At 36.6% G+C, this 15,193-nt stretch overlaps 1 protein-coding gene and 1 pseudogene across 7 annotated transcripts in view; one reads left to right on the top strand and one right to left on the bottom strand.

The window, feature by feature from the left end:
• SLC35D4 (solute carrier family 35 member D4) overlaps window positions 1–13,223 on the bottom strand; it is a 108,499-nt gene extending 95,276 nt beyond the window's left edge. For 4 of the 7 annotated variants that reach the window (XR_005649017.1, XM_039844546.1, XM_039844569.1 and 1 more), the window contains exons 1-3: window positions 13,039–13,220; window positions 9,130–9,176; window positions 3,873–3,950 (exon numbers count right to left, since the gene is read on the bottom strand). Coding sequence is in view for 4 of the 7 variants with exons in the window: in XM_039844546.1 (XP_039700480.1) it covers window positions 3,873–3,950; window positions 9,130–9,176; window positions 13,039–13,110 (197 nt within the window). In the remaining 3 variants the exon portion in view is untranslated. Of the gene's footprint in view, window positions 1–3,872; window positions 3,951–9,129; window positions 9,177–13,038 lie in introns of all 7 variants that reach the window. The other 3 variants (XR_005649024.1, XR_005649026.1, XM_039844558.1) reach the window with 1 other exon arrangement.
• On the top strand, window positions 6,550–6,672 carry LOC120590372 (uncharacterized; annotated as a pseudogene).
• Window positions 13,224–15,193: the final 1,970 nt, after the last annotated feature.

Below are 15,193 nucleotides of genomic sequence, written 5' to 3'. Positions count from 1 at the left end.
AACTAAAGTCACTCAAAACATGAACACATTAAAACATATCCAGGAAATTTCATCCACCAGTAGCTTTAATGAAACTTAAAAAAATTAAATAACCAATTTATAAAAAGAGGTACAATCTGGACCCTAATTAATTGGCTCACTTTTCATTTCTTTAGGAATGGGGCTAGGTTAATTCAGAGGTTTTTTAAAATATATTTGTTATGGTTCTCCACAAAGACTCTGAATGAAAAATTAAGAGTGGGGGGCTTTGCTTTCATCTGTTAGAAATCTCTAGTCACAAAGGTATTGTGGCACAGAATTTTTAACTTAGAACTTCTCATACTTGAAAACTTGAAAGTTAAAAATTTTCTCTCTTAAGTGTCATGAACAAAAAGTAGCAAGCAGGTTACGAACTACTTTCAAAGTGTTTCTATTTAAACATGTAGCCTGGTAATACAGGAACTGGAGGATGTGTTGTCTCCAGTGAAATCACACCGGAGTCTGTCCTCGGCAATGGTTCAAGAATCTAGTAAAGAGCACTGCGTTATCACTGTGTTACCAGATGAAACAGGTCACATGTTCTTTTAGAATCACGTTTTGGATATATAGAAAGCCTTTAGCAAAGGACTTGAACATCTGCAATGGCTTGGCAACAGCAGTAGCTGCCATATAATGACAAGCTTGTAGCTGGAAACCAGTGCTTTTTCTCCCAAGACAGAAGCCTTCACAGGCATCATCCAACAGTTGTTGATAATAACTGGTTGCCAGGAAAACATTCTGGGAGGAGAAATATTTCACCAGGTCACTCGATGGAGTCAATACACGATGTGGTCAGAGACTGACACAGCAGATGTGGCCTCTTTGCAACATAAGAAATATGGTGCCAGGTTCTATAACTTGTTTGAGAGGGAATTTGGTATTCTGCTCTTCTCCAGGCTATAAGGACAATCTCAGTGAAGTCTCTGTGGCAATGCTATCAAGTACCAATTTGAGACCCACCCTTCAGCCCCATCATTGTAATCCTCTCTCCATGATGACCTCGGGGACTCCAAACAGATTTCCTGCTGTTGTTTTCATTTTTAGTAGAACCTAACATCTGCTATATCTGCACAAGTACACCACTTTATGGTTACACCACAAAGCTGGGCTTTATTTCCCTAAAGACATCATTAAACAGCTAAGCCCAGTAGGAAACCGCAGCATGGCAAACACAAACCCAGCTCGGCCATACACAAAAGAACACTAGTGCTAGGTCCTTGCTATTAGCCATCTGGTAACTCCCGTTTGCCAAGGGTCCATGTGGCAACTGGAAATCCCAAGATGTGTCACAGGTATTAACCACAAGATCCACTCATAACTAAGACACTGGGATTTTGGCCAGGAAGCTTAACTGAGCTGACATCATGTGTGTGTCTATGAAACCACCTAAGGAAGTCCAGGAGATAGAGGTGAAAAGGTGTCTTAGAAGTTTAGCAAGAGACCTGAAAGGGATATGATCACGGGTCTTCTGAGATGATAGAACCTGGCATCATGTGAGTTCAAGGGACAAAAGTGTTTAGTGGGTCTCAAACTTCTACTGTCAGAGGACCACTTCCACCAGGGAAATAATCTTGAGACTCTTTGACTTTCCTCAGTTCTATTAGTCATTCCTCCCTCCACCCACAAAAAAGCAATAAATGTATAAAGATTTCCATCAACAGATGAAGGGATAAACAAAATGTGGTATGTAATATGGTATACATATAAATGGAATATATTCAGCCTTAAAAAGGAATGAAATTCTGACACATGCTATGTTAAATAAAACTTGAAGACAATATGCTTAGTGAAAAAAGCCAGTCACAAAAGGACAAGTACTGTATGATTCTACTTAAATGGGGTAACGAGAATAGGCAAATTCATAGATATAGAAAGTAGAACTGCGGTTTACCAACAGCTAAAGGAAAGGGAGAATGGGGAGTTATTGTTTAATGGGTACAGAATTTCTGTTTGAGATGATGAAAAAGTTCTGAAAATGGATAGTAATAATGATCATGCAATAGTGTGACTGTCCTAAATGCTACTGAATTATACACTTAAAAATTGTTAATAAATGGTACATTTTATGCTATGTTTTTATTACATACAAAAAAATTTTAAGTATGAATAATGGCATTGTTTTTAAGGAAACATGACTAAAGTAATTTTTAAAGGACTGCTATTAATAAGTAAATAATTTGCATCAGAAATTATAAGATAATTATGGTCAGGAACATTGCAAGAGTGGAAGACCCATCAGATCAGCATTGGAGAACCCCAGTTCAAAATCTCAGGTCCCTCATTCCAGTCCAATCTCTTGCTTCTGTGGAGGAATAAATTCAACCATCTGGAGTCAGAACGCTTCATTATTTAACAAAAGATTAGAACTACCATGGGCCTTGTGAAGTCAGGGCCCATATTTGTTTAAATGAATACCCAGTTCTCACTGAATTATCTAGCATAACAATGGAGCATAAAGTAACACTTATGCTTAACATAATGTATAAAATCTGAAATGTATCTTTATTTGAGCAAGTTGAGGACACTATACCATGGAAATGGAAAATCATGACTAATGAACTAGTCTTTGGGATTAGTTAAGCATCTTGAGTGGAATGTTCTTTCAGCATATGGACTATGATGGACTATGATGTAATCAGGTCAGGGAAATTAATCCACACCTTATGTTCTCGGGGCCTTTCCTCCATAAAGCCTCTTAATACTAGTTTCTTCCTCTCTAGTTTTATATCTTCAGAAGAAGCCAAATTTTCTAATATTTATACTGGACATGTTTTCAAAGCTTCTCCAGAGTGCCAAGCAAAGGGGTAACTTAGCCATTAAGCAGTTAATCTGACTATTAGAGAAGCTGGACAGATAACCTGGACCACGAGGTAAATGACTTGTCCTGATCATTCAATAGGGATGTCTACCTTATTCATATAAAACTTGATTTCATTTTCTTTTCATTTTGTGCATCATTTCAGGCGAGTCTCAAAGAATCATGAAGATTTATCTAGGTGAGGCAGGATTATAATTTTGGCTGAAAAATGTCATGGTCTTTGAGGTTTCTTTTAAATATATTTGAAAAGCTGTCTCAATAGAATCATAGCAATTAATGTAATGTGTGATATAAATTGGACCCTGGATCAAGATTTGGGGGTGTAGGGCAGAGAAAAGAGTTATAAAGAATATTATTGAGAAAACTGGCAAAATATGGATATGGTCTGTAGATGACATAATAGCATTGTATCAATGTCAATTTCCTGATTTTGATAACTGTACTCTAGTCATATAAAAAAAGTATCCCTGCTCTTAGGAAATACACGCTAAAGAATTTAGAAGTAAAGAGGCACCTTACTCTCAAATCCGCAACTTACTCTCAAATAGTTCAGAAAAATAAAATATATCAATATATATAGATATAGATATATATCGGCATAAATAAAAAAAATTATAAAAGAAGCAGGATAACATAATAATTGGGAAATCCGGGCAAAGAGTATGGAAGTGTGTATGAATTCCTAACTCTCAGAAATAATTTCAAAATTAAAAAATTACCAAAAAATTTTTAAAGTTTTTTTAAAAATTCATTTATAGTGGTCTTATGGTCAAAAACAAAGCCGAATTAATGTTGTATCATAAATTGTATCTCAATTAATTTTAATATTATATTAGTGGCATTACTAACCAGAAAAACACTACTTAACTTCTATTCGATTATAAAATCATTGAATCTCAAGGTTAGAAGGGAACTAAGAGACTGAACAACTCAAATAAACATCCGTGTTTCCCAATGTAAAACCATAAGAAATTAAGTAATGTAAAAAGGAAGCAGGGTATGAATCATAAATCAAACACAGAAAAGGTTGTTCTACCTTGAACTGCTGCTGATCTCAGCCCAGCCCAGTTTCCATGATACATGAAGCAAAAGTCCGCCGATTAATGTCTGCCACCTGAAAAGGATAAGGGCCAATCTGAATTTTTTTTTAATTGTTATTTATTTTTATTATTTTTTTAATCTGAATTTAACAGAGCGCCATAGTCTTAAAAGCCATCTAGCCCTGGAAGATCTGCTGACTGATTCAAACATACACATCCAATCCTTCTTAGGTTTGAAGGATCTCTCCTAAATATCATCCCAATTCTCAGACCTGTCCTTCTCAGCTTCTATTATTCCCTTGAATCCAGCTGTACCATTAAGTGCTGACACTGGTACTCTTTTCTTATTCTAGACTTTCCCTAAACAACCTCGCTCACAGCTACCTCTTTTTCCATTACAGATGATTCCCACTTTCCTTTCTCACACAGATACCCCACAAGCTCCCAAATATAACATGCCTAAAACACTATCTTGAACTTCCCCCATCCATCTTGATCATCCTCTCATACTATCCCTAACCAGCCAAACCAGAATCCTAGCTGTCATCCTAGTCCTTCCTTCATCCTCACCTCCCTCATTTAGTAGCAAAATACTATTGATTTTATCCTCATAACAGCTCTCAAATCTGAAGTCTTCCTGTCCATGCCGCATACCTCTGCCTAATGCTGACTCATCATCTCACTCTTGAACCATAGCACTAGTGCCCTCTCCCCAGGGTTGTCCCACGCCATACATTCTCTACCTTGCAGCCAAAGGGTTTCTTCTAAAATGCAAACTTAATCATGCTTTTGCTTGTTTTAAAAATGGTTGATTCTTCCCACTGCTGCAGATAGCAGTCCTCAGCTTCTTTTCTGCTACAATATATTTAGTGTCATGAAGCTCACGCGAGACACACTTCCTTGGCATGCAGTGTTCAGGGGGAGCACAGGTTATAAAATAAACGCCCCTCTCTCTTCCAATGCAGAAAGCATGGCAAAATACCAAATGAATGAAAGGGGAATTGTAGGCATAACTTCATCCTGTTTCATTCTAATTGCTTTTTTATTTTAGATGAATCATTCATAAATTTCAAAACCTTGTTTTTAGTTATGACTTAAGACACCACCCATGTATTGCAACACCACAGTTTGTACGTGCTGTTTGTTCTCTTGACTCATAATGTTCTTCACATCTTCTTGTGTATTGGTGAACACCTGCTTATCCTAAAAGATCCAGGTTTTATGTCTCCTCCTTTGTGAAGCATTCACTGACAGGCAGAACAGATGGTCTAGAACAGTGGTTCTCAACCAAATGGTTTTTCCCCCCAGAGGATATTTGGTAGTAGCTGCTGACATTTTTTGTTGTCACTGCTAGAGGTGGAAGAAGGGAGGGTTGCTACTGGCACCTGGTGAGGAGAAGCTAGGGATGCTGATAAGCTTCCTATGATGGGCAGGACAGCCCCCATAACAAAGAATTACATTTGGGAAAGCACCCTCTCTTTACAGGGGAGAGAATGTCTGAGAGATGCAAGACCAGGGGCCAGAAAGCAAGTTAGGAGTTGTTAGAGTAATTTGAGACAACAGTGTCCCAGGAAGGGGCTATTGGAGGAAGAAGGTAGACAGATTCTAACCATGTTTAGATCCTGGTGGTTAACTGCATTTTAGAGAAGAAGGAGACAAAGGAATCAAGAATAACTACCGGGTTTCTGAGTGAGTCAACTGGACAAAGGGTACTATTCATTGCAGGTAAATTTAAGAGACAGCGCGAAGAGAAAAACAAGCTAACAATGGCAGGGAGCTTTGTTTTCTCCACTGATAAATCTTAAGTGTCTAGAGCAGTGGTTGGCACATAGTATGCTCCCAATAAATATTTGTAGAATGAGTCACTCTGCCCTACTGTGTACCTCCTATGTGCCAGAAATTATTCTAGGCATTGGGGCTCCTTCAGTGACAAAACGGATTTTTTTAAAACTAGTGCATTTGAGGCCTTTACATTTTTTGGAGGGAAGGTATATTCAGTCTGACCAATCTACAAACGAGAAAAGGGAAAGGCAAGTCAGATGTAAAGATCATCCTTTCCCACATAAGTTCGCTAAATCTCTCTACCTTGGAGGGACAATCAGGATCGGAAAACAATTCTGATTCATGATATCCCAGCTTTAGTGACAGAAGTATACATAATCGTAAACAATATTTTAAAAGTTTTGTTATGAAATATTAGAGAAAAACTTGACAAAGTACTTCTGAAACTTATTAGATTTCGTTAACCAATGTCACCATAATATAAATAAATAAATTTTTTAAAAAATAACATGCAAAAAAAAAAAATAACATATCAGTGATAATATAAAGAACAGAAATCCAAACGGATAAAAAAGTGATGAAAAGGGTTCTTTCATTCTTTGTCCACTATCAGCACCATTTCCACTGTCTCCTATCTATAATCATTCTCACTAATTTCTTTATTTTTTTTAAATAAGAAACACACACACATTTCCACAGATGGTAGTATATTATACTGTAATGAAGTTGCTTTTGCTCCCCATTAAATGCATCCTGAAGAAATTTTCCATGTCAATACATGAGTTTCCTTATTATGTTTTAATATTTGAATAGTATTCCATTAAGAATACAATATAATTTATTTAATTGGTTCTAGATAGATAAAAATTAATTTGTTTAAAAATGCTTGCTGTCTACGGCCATGCCACCCTGAATGTGCCCGATCTCATCTAATCTTGGAAGCTAAGCAGGGTTGGTTGGGCCTGGTAAGAACTTGGATGGGAGACCACCTTGGAATACCAGGTGCTGTAGGCATTTAAAAAAAATGCTTGCTGTTGCAAACAGAGCAGCAATGTTTCACATGAATATCTTTGTACATATTTCATTGATGTAAATGCAAGTAAACCTCTCAGGCAAATTCCTGGAACTGGAATTCTTGAATTAAAAGACTTAAACTGTTGCAATATTGTTATTTACTGCCAAAGTGCCATTCATAGATATTGTAGCAATTTGCCAGCCTATGATCAACGTATGAGAGTACCCATTTCTACATTCTCGCCAATTCTATCATCAAATTTTGAAATTTTATTTCGCAAATCTTCTAGGTAAAATGCTATATCTCAATATAGTTTTCAATTATATTTTCCATATGAGTGAAGAATATGTCCAAAAGCCATTTGTAGGTAGGGATTTTTGTGTCTGATATTAAGATCTAATTTTAGTGCACTGGGATTGCTACTTTTTGAAAATTACTGCTGTTTTATTCACAGTGAATATTCCATGGGCATATGAGGACAAAATCTCTATTTTCAAGATATAGCACTTGATATTTACCTATTAATTGTATTATTGAGCACATATATATGCTAGCTTTTTGTTTGCCCAACTGAACTGTCATGGAAAAATAGTAAATTGTGTACTAGCACTATATATTCCTATTTACCCCTGGGATTCCTGCCCTTTTTGTTCGATAAATGATGTCCTGTTGTTTGGCTGGTGTAAGCATTCATCCCTATTTCATTTTAATTTTGAACTGCATATTCCAATATTATAATGTCTTTTCATTTTGACCTGCATACTTTAGCATATAACATGTCTTTCTTCACTTGTTTAATGCTTTATATCTTGAATTCAACCTTGCCTAACATTAAGATCATGACCCCTGCTTTTTTGTTTGCATTCGTATAATTTAAAAAAAAAAGGAATAATGAAGAACGATGAGCTCTATCACATACTTATATGCTATAATAATTAAAAACAATGTAGTACTAGCCCCTTTCCATAAGAGCTGACAAATAAGTATCTAAAAAATTGACTCTATACTAGACTTATTGGGGTTATCATTTCTTAAGTTATATAAATGTTTATTCACTATGTTGTACACTTGAAACTAATATAATTTTGTATGTCAACTGTAATTTAAAAAAAGCTAAAGAAAAATTTTATTACCAAGATAATTCCTAAAATAAAGCTAAAGAAAAAATTTATTACCAAATAAAAAATAGACCCTAGAAAAACAACCTTATAAATTATATTAACAACTCAAAGACAAAGGAAGCATTAAACAATAAAATGTAATAAATAGACTAGTAGAAATGAAATTACAAGAGGAGGAACAATTTCTTCACATTGCACCATATACTAAAATAAACAAGCAATGACCAAGAATTGCACCATATACTAAAATAAATGAGCAATGACCAAGAATTGAATAAAGCTTTAACGAAATGTAGATCATGTCTATGTGATCTTGTAACGGAGAGGAATAAACATAAAGGCAATGGTAGTGATCACAAAGCAACTAGCAATATATTTTCCCATATAAAAATAAACCATTTAAAAAATGAAAAGATGGTGGGTGCGATGTGAAAAAGAGAAATGTGAGTGTCAGAGCACTCCGTCCTGCTCCTAAAATACCTAGACTATTGACTGACCCTACACCATTTTTTCCTTCTATCTTCTTTCTAATAATAGCATCCCTCAGTCACAAGACCACACATTGAAGTCATCTGCAGCTCTCTCTGTTGCTTCATTATTATGTTCAAATAATAAATTTTTTACAATGTCACTTCTTAAAAAATATTTAAATAATCAAAATAATTTTCAACAAAATGACAAGGCAAAGAACAAACAAACTGCAAAAAATAAAAATTTCCAATAAACATAATGGAAAAGTGGTCGGCATCCTTAAAATATGAAGAATACTAAAAACCGTAGTAAAAATAAAAGGATAAAAGGCACAAATAGATAATTCACTGAAAAAAGATCAATAATAAACATAACAAAACTGTCCCACTTCATGAATAATTTAAGAAATGATAAGATAAAACAATGTGATTCCATTTTAGGCTAATGAAATCGGTAGAGAGCAGAAAAAATACTCATAGTTTGAGTACGATGTTATAGAACTTCATATTCAGGCTGGGTAACAACATAAATTGGTAAAACATTTTTGGTAAAAATTTTGTTAATATTCAAGAAGAATACTAAATAAGTTATTTAATCCAAATTTCTTATGTAGGAATCTATTCCAAAGAAATAGTTGGAAATTTGGCAGAGTTGAATACAAAAAAATGTCTGATAACACTGTTGTTTTTATATCCTCAAAAAGGATGAAATTTAAATGCCCATTAATAGAATGGCTAAAAAAAATTATAGTATATCTATTTGGTGAAAAATCTATGCAGTCATCAAAAATATTTCAAAGTGCATTTATTGATGCTGATTGGATATTTCCTACAAATATGTATAAACAGCATAAAATATACTTACCCTTGGAACAATGTAGGGTAGGTAAATTTCAAGACAGACAGGACATACTGAAAAACAAATACCAGATTAATGGACATTTTCGAATTATAGAAAATCGATAGACATATAAGCAAAGAAATCCCCACCAAAGAAACATATAAGTATATTCAAGTTTCAAGAAGGCCTTTATTCCTATCCCCTCCCAACCAAAACCACACACTGGGCAAGTCATACCTTCCAAGTTATACTAGAGTGGGCCTGCTTTCCCCCAGCGTCATCAGAAGCCTGACCATCTCAGTTGGGGAATGGAACCAGTACCACGAGCAAAGTGGGACAGCAGCTGGGTCTGATGTTGGGATGGCTGACCCCTCAGCATCTTCCCAGACTGCAGAAGTGTCATGTTGTAACCATAGAAACTCTGGAGAAAAATGGACAAATCCCCAAATGCAGTCTGTTTTCTCTGGGTATCATCTACGGTCCAGTTTATCTAAAAATCCAACCCCTTTCTTTGTTTCTCTTGGAATAAGAACTGCATCCTGGTCTCTCCTTTGTTTTCCTTCCATTTGGGGGGTTTTGTGTTTTGTTTTCTAGTATCTGGGTATTATATTCTACCTTTCTGGGTATCTTTTTGCTATTTTTTCTATTATTAAATGGCTTTAGGCAAAGACTCTACTGATTCTTCTCGTGATCTAAAAAATGATGTAGACTAGTGTTGGGCAAGTTTATATATCTATTTTTTCCCTGTGGGTTAGCCTACAAAAAATTGCCCTGTATGAGCTCCTAAACACAATTCTGGCTAACTGACTGTGCACTGGTCTGTGTTTATTAGAAATAAACCTACATTCTTCTCTGAAGTCTATTTACTCACATAATTCAATATGTTCCTCCCCACTTTTCCCTGATATTGTCATTCTAAAATAGAGAAAGAGAGAGGATTGCGTGAGCATCTGGGCCATGTCCTGCATCACCCTTAACTTTTGTGAAGATAAAAAATATATATTTACTTAGTTTATTGTGTGCTGAGCTTTGTTCTAGATACTGAGGGAGATAGAAAACGCTGAAGCTCTCACTTCTTGCTTAAAAACAGTGGGGAAAAAAGTGAAAAAATAAAATCTCTAACAAGGGAAATCTAAGACCCAAACATTTCTCTTTTCAGCAGTCCCTCATATTTCAAAAAATGTCACTCAGATCAAAATGCTATTTGGTAGAAGAGCAGTAAGAGCTTCTCAAGGAAAAAGAAGGAGCAATTTGGGAGACTTTGAAAGGAGAATAGATGTGGACTTTGCATCCATACTGAAGGCTTGTTAGCTATGGGAGGAAGGACAGGTGGCTGCCTGTACCCTAGATCCAGTTACTGCTGGAACCTCACACAGATTGAAGGGTAACAGATGGCTGCCTGGGCCCTAGGTCCAATTACTGCTGGAGCCTCCCACAGGATGGATACTACCCTGACTGGTCCAGCCAGGTCAGGAAAGCCAGAACACTTGCTGTTCAAGCTCTGAACAAAAATCAACCATCCTTTTAAAGAGTAATAGACTAAGGGATTAATCTAAGATGTACAAAGATTTTAAAATAAATTTTCTTTCTATAAATAGAGAAGGAAATAGTTTGAGGAGAAAATTACATAGAGAAATCTGAAAATAAAGAAACTAATAGAGAGTCTTCTAAAAACTAGAAGAAAAAATCCTGTGTTGGAGACACACACACACACAAAACCTTCACTAATTCAAAAGAAAATTCATTTGGCAGAGATTAGGTGCAGGAGAAAATGCCCATGGGGTGCCCACTGCACAGCTCCTTTCCCATTTGACCTCTACTTGATCCAAGCCCACTCACCTTGGCTGCTGGAAGGGTGACTGTCCTGGTCGAGAAGATGAAACAATGACGTAATCTAAGACTTATTAAGTTTCTACCAGAATCCTGTTCTGTACAAACATTTCTCCCATCCCTACCTGGCCCTCACATCTGCTCTCCACCACTCCTGACTTCACGTCCTCCATCCTCTTTATACAGTCTCCTCATCTCCCCTTTTCCCTGCCTTCTGCTGTTTTCCTACTCTCCATCTGCTCCCAATATTTCCTAAGAGCCCTAAACCAAAGCACTCCAAGCCATCATGGAAAATGCAGAAGGATGTCTTACTGCTTAAATTCTGAGAATCCTTGGGAATCTACAATTTCTATTACTCAAATTAGATATTCCCGGGAACATGAGGATTTGGTTTATTTTTATCTAGCACCTTGCAACATAACGCACATAGAAGGTACTCAGTCATAATTACATTAGTTATTAAATGCTGTGGTGTCCCAATACAAAAATAATGCCTCAGATGCAAATGTGCGTCCAGAGGGGGTATAAATTTTGGTGAACTAAATCCGATGCCCACTGGAATTTTTTGCTTAGATACACGTTTTTTTTTTCTTGGCCAATGCCATGACTTGTGGGCTATCATGAAGAATGTGTTACTCTGCCACGTCTGATGATTATATGGAAATAAAAGGAAGGTCATTCTGTTTAAAATTATAACATTATCAATATATTCATCAAGTTAGCTAAACAAATTAAAATAGTTAAGTGAAAAGGCCAGGATTTCACAAATTTACATATTCCTGAATAGATGCTACACACAAATCTTTTAGTTTAGCTCCCTGCCCCATGAAGAAAAAACAAATCTGTTAAAAGCTAATGATTTCTCTGTCATACCATAAGCAAAAGACTATCTTTCCTTCCTCCCTTCCCTTCTGTAGAATAACTATCACTTACTTTATGGTGCATGTACTGTGAAATTGGGCACTCCACCAACCACCTTATAAACACCGTTTTGATTAATCTTCATGACAACGCTTTGAAGTGAACTTTTTAATCCCATTTTAAATTTAAAATATTTAGGTTTAGAGAGATTAAAGTCCCAAAGGCCAAGTATGTGGAACCAGGATGCAAACCCATCATTGCCTCCCAGCAAGATGGTATTAGTGGATCCGTAAAGGTTCATCACCATAACTAAATATCAACTGAACAAGGGAAAGGAGCTTCAGTAGCACCCTCTGAATATACTGAAGACAGCTACTCATATTAAGATAGACGGTATAAGAAAATACTGTTTCTTAATGGTTCTTTCCCAGAGAGCAAGAGTGGTTTTTGTTTTTGTTTTTGTTTTTGGTTATTTTTGGTGGCAGAGGGGAGGGTGGGTAGAGAAAGCTATAAAAACCCTACAATGGGGGAAGATGGTCCTGGGCCTAGTATCACAATTTTGACTTGGTGACCATACCAGAGTCCAGAACAATGGTTAATGCCCCCGCCTTAGCCCTCAAGGGTCCAATATTCCCCCGCATGTACCAAATCCAAGGCCAGTTTCCCATTCTTAAAACAATTGGTACCACTGTTCTTCTGCCTCATCATAAAAAAGGTCCCATGATATTACTTTAGAAAACTTAAGTTTAAAATTTATTTTAAAAAATTATTCTATGAAAAACTCTTAAATATACTGGAAGTGTTTAGGAATCACTGGTTTGAAGCGGAGATGGCGATGGATGGATCTCTTAAAAGCTTCTAGAATCTTGTGGGGGTTCTGGGGCAGGCGCGTTTGATTTCTTCTCCTATTTTTTCTTCCCAGGGGAACTGGAGCTAATTTTTTTTCTTTCTCTTAAAGGTAGTTCATACAGCCCAAAATTAAGTTCTTGCAAAATCGCCAGTCAAAAAATCCGGTTTCCCAGGAGACGTACAGGATGCTTTACATAGGACGGGAAACAGGGCAGTACAGTTCAACAGATGCTATTTCTAAAAGAGCATCCCACACAGAGTCGGTTTCTTCTCCATCACCATCAAGAAAAAAAAATCAGATAAAAAAATGGAGATTCCATTTGTTCCGCGTACAATGATGGGGCTCAAATCTCTCACGTGCAATCCTTGCCTCCCCGCTCCCGCCCCCCTCACCTTGTTCGTGAGGTAAAAAGCCAGATAGCAGGTACAAAAGGTGAGGCCGACCAGGCACCTCCCCATGCACATCTGTCAACTTGCAGCCCTTCCCGGGGACCCCGTGGGATCCCCACAGCCGCCGCTGGAGTTGGGCCGCTGCCTCAGCTGCCAGGACCGCCACGTGGCCCCGAGTTCCACCAATCGGCGCGGAGACCGCCTCCCAGCCCCGCCCGGCGCCTGGTTCTTAAAGGGGCAGTGCCGCCTTAGGCCTCGCAGACTCGCAGTGGGTGGGGCGGTGTGTTGCTGGCGGAAGGAATGTGGAAGACCGTGGGGGAGGAACTATGTCAGTGAAGGGAGGGCTCCGACCACCTGTAGAGAAGGAGAGGACAGTAGTTGTCAAAAAGTAGAATGAAAGAAAGCAGATGACAAAACAGTTCACGACACCCCATTACCGTTTAAAGAAAAATGTTCATAGCTATCGCTAAACGGTGAGACCAAAATGTTGTTTGTGCTTTATTGAATTTTCCAAATTTTCTACGATGAGTCTTTAATACTTTTGTAATCGACACAAAAAAGCTAACAACAATAAATGTTATTTTAAAGGAGAGCAGAAACTAAAATGAGGTTTTTTTTTCCTCTTTAGGACAAGTCATTCCATTGTTTTGAAATTTCCATAAAATAAGAAATCCTTCCAAAAGTAGAGTCTCAGGCACAGCTCCTGTTTCTAGTCTCTAGGGTGGAAAATTGGCCTAGTTAGGCTTCTGGCAAATAGTAATAAGTATACACGAAAACATAATGGTGGACTTTGTCAGGCACTAGAGGTGCAAGTGTTCCCCATACGTAGAAATACACGGATTTTTAGAAATACCCCACACACCTAGAAACCTTATTCTTTTTAATTTGTATTCCCCATGTAAAATTGTTTATCAAACTGCATTATCCAAGCAAAACATTGGACGCATTGTCTACATAAAAGACAAACCAAAAAGTTATTTTACCTTGATAGTATTTTAGAAAACTTATTTCAGAGCTAAATAGTCCTTACAAAGAAAATTTTTGCCTAATAGAATTTGCTTGAAATCAATGGTTGGTATTTACCTGAGATTTCCCCGAGCTCTTTTAGTAGATGGACAAATTCAATTCAGGCCTTATTATTTCCTAGTTATTAGTTAGCACATTTTTTTTTTTACAGAATTTGTTTAATAAGCAGAAACAACTAGAACAGTAAAGAACCACACAAACACAAGTTGACATTTGTAGTGAATGCACTGCTAGAGCTTGCCAGAACTATTGATTTTTCCAAAGCTGCATTATTCTGTTCCACAAAACAAACTAATCTAAGGCTGAATAAGAATAAAATCGTCAGGTCTTATATTTACAAACAATATGCTGCTACATATGAGATAGAGGTAGGCCTTCTATATATACAGAAAGGTTTAACTACTTATGTTGTTAATTGAGATCTTTGAGACCATGATAAAAATATTTCTAAAAGTAGGCATAGGGTAGAACTTCCTCAACTTAATAAAAGGCATCCATGAAAACCTTACAGCTAGCATTATACTTAGTGATGAAAGACAATGTTTTCCTCCCTAAGATCAGGAACAAGACAAGGATGACCATTCTTGCCACTTCTATTAAACATTGTATTGGAGGTTCTGGCAAGACAATAGCAAGAAAATTTTTTAAAAGGCATCCAGATTGCAAAAGAATTAAAACAATTAAAACTGTTTTATAGATGACAAGATTTTGAATATAGAAAATCCTAAATAATGCACTAAAGAAATACTACTAGAACTAATGAATGAGTTAAGCAAGATTACAAGATACAAGATCAATACACAAAAATTGATTGCATTTTTATACACTTGCAATGAACAATATGAAAACGAAACGATTCCATTTAAAATAGCACTAAGTAGAATAAAATACTTATTAACTTTAGCAAAATCTGTACTCTGAAAACTATAAAACATTACTGAAGAAAAACAAAATCAATAGAAAAATAGCCCATGCTCATAGGTTGGAACACTTAATATTCCCCAAATTGGCAATATTCCCCAAATTGAGCTACAAAATGAACACAAAGCCTCCTTCAAAATTTCAGCTAGTTTCTCTGCAGAAATTAACAAGCTGATCCTAAAATTCATAGGGAAATTCAAGAGACCTATGG

The sequence above is a fragment of the Pteropus medius genome, unplaced genomic scaffold (assembly GCF_902729225.1).
Source record: "Pteropus medius unplaced genomic scaffold, Ma_sr-lr_union100, whole genome shotgun sequence".
NCBI lineage: Eukaryota > Metazoa > Chordata > Mammalia > Chiroptera > Pteropodidae > Pteropus > Pteropus medius.
Note: the sequence above shows the minus strand (reverse complement) of the source record. Positions and strands in the feature narration are given on the sequence as shown.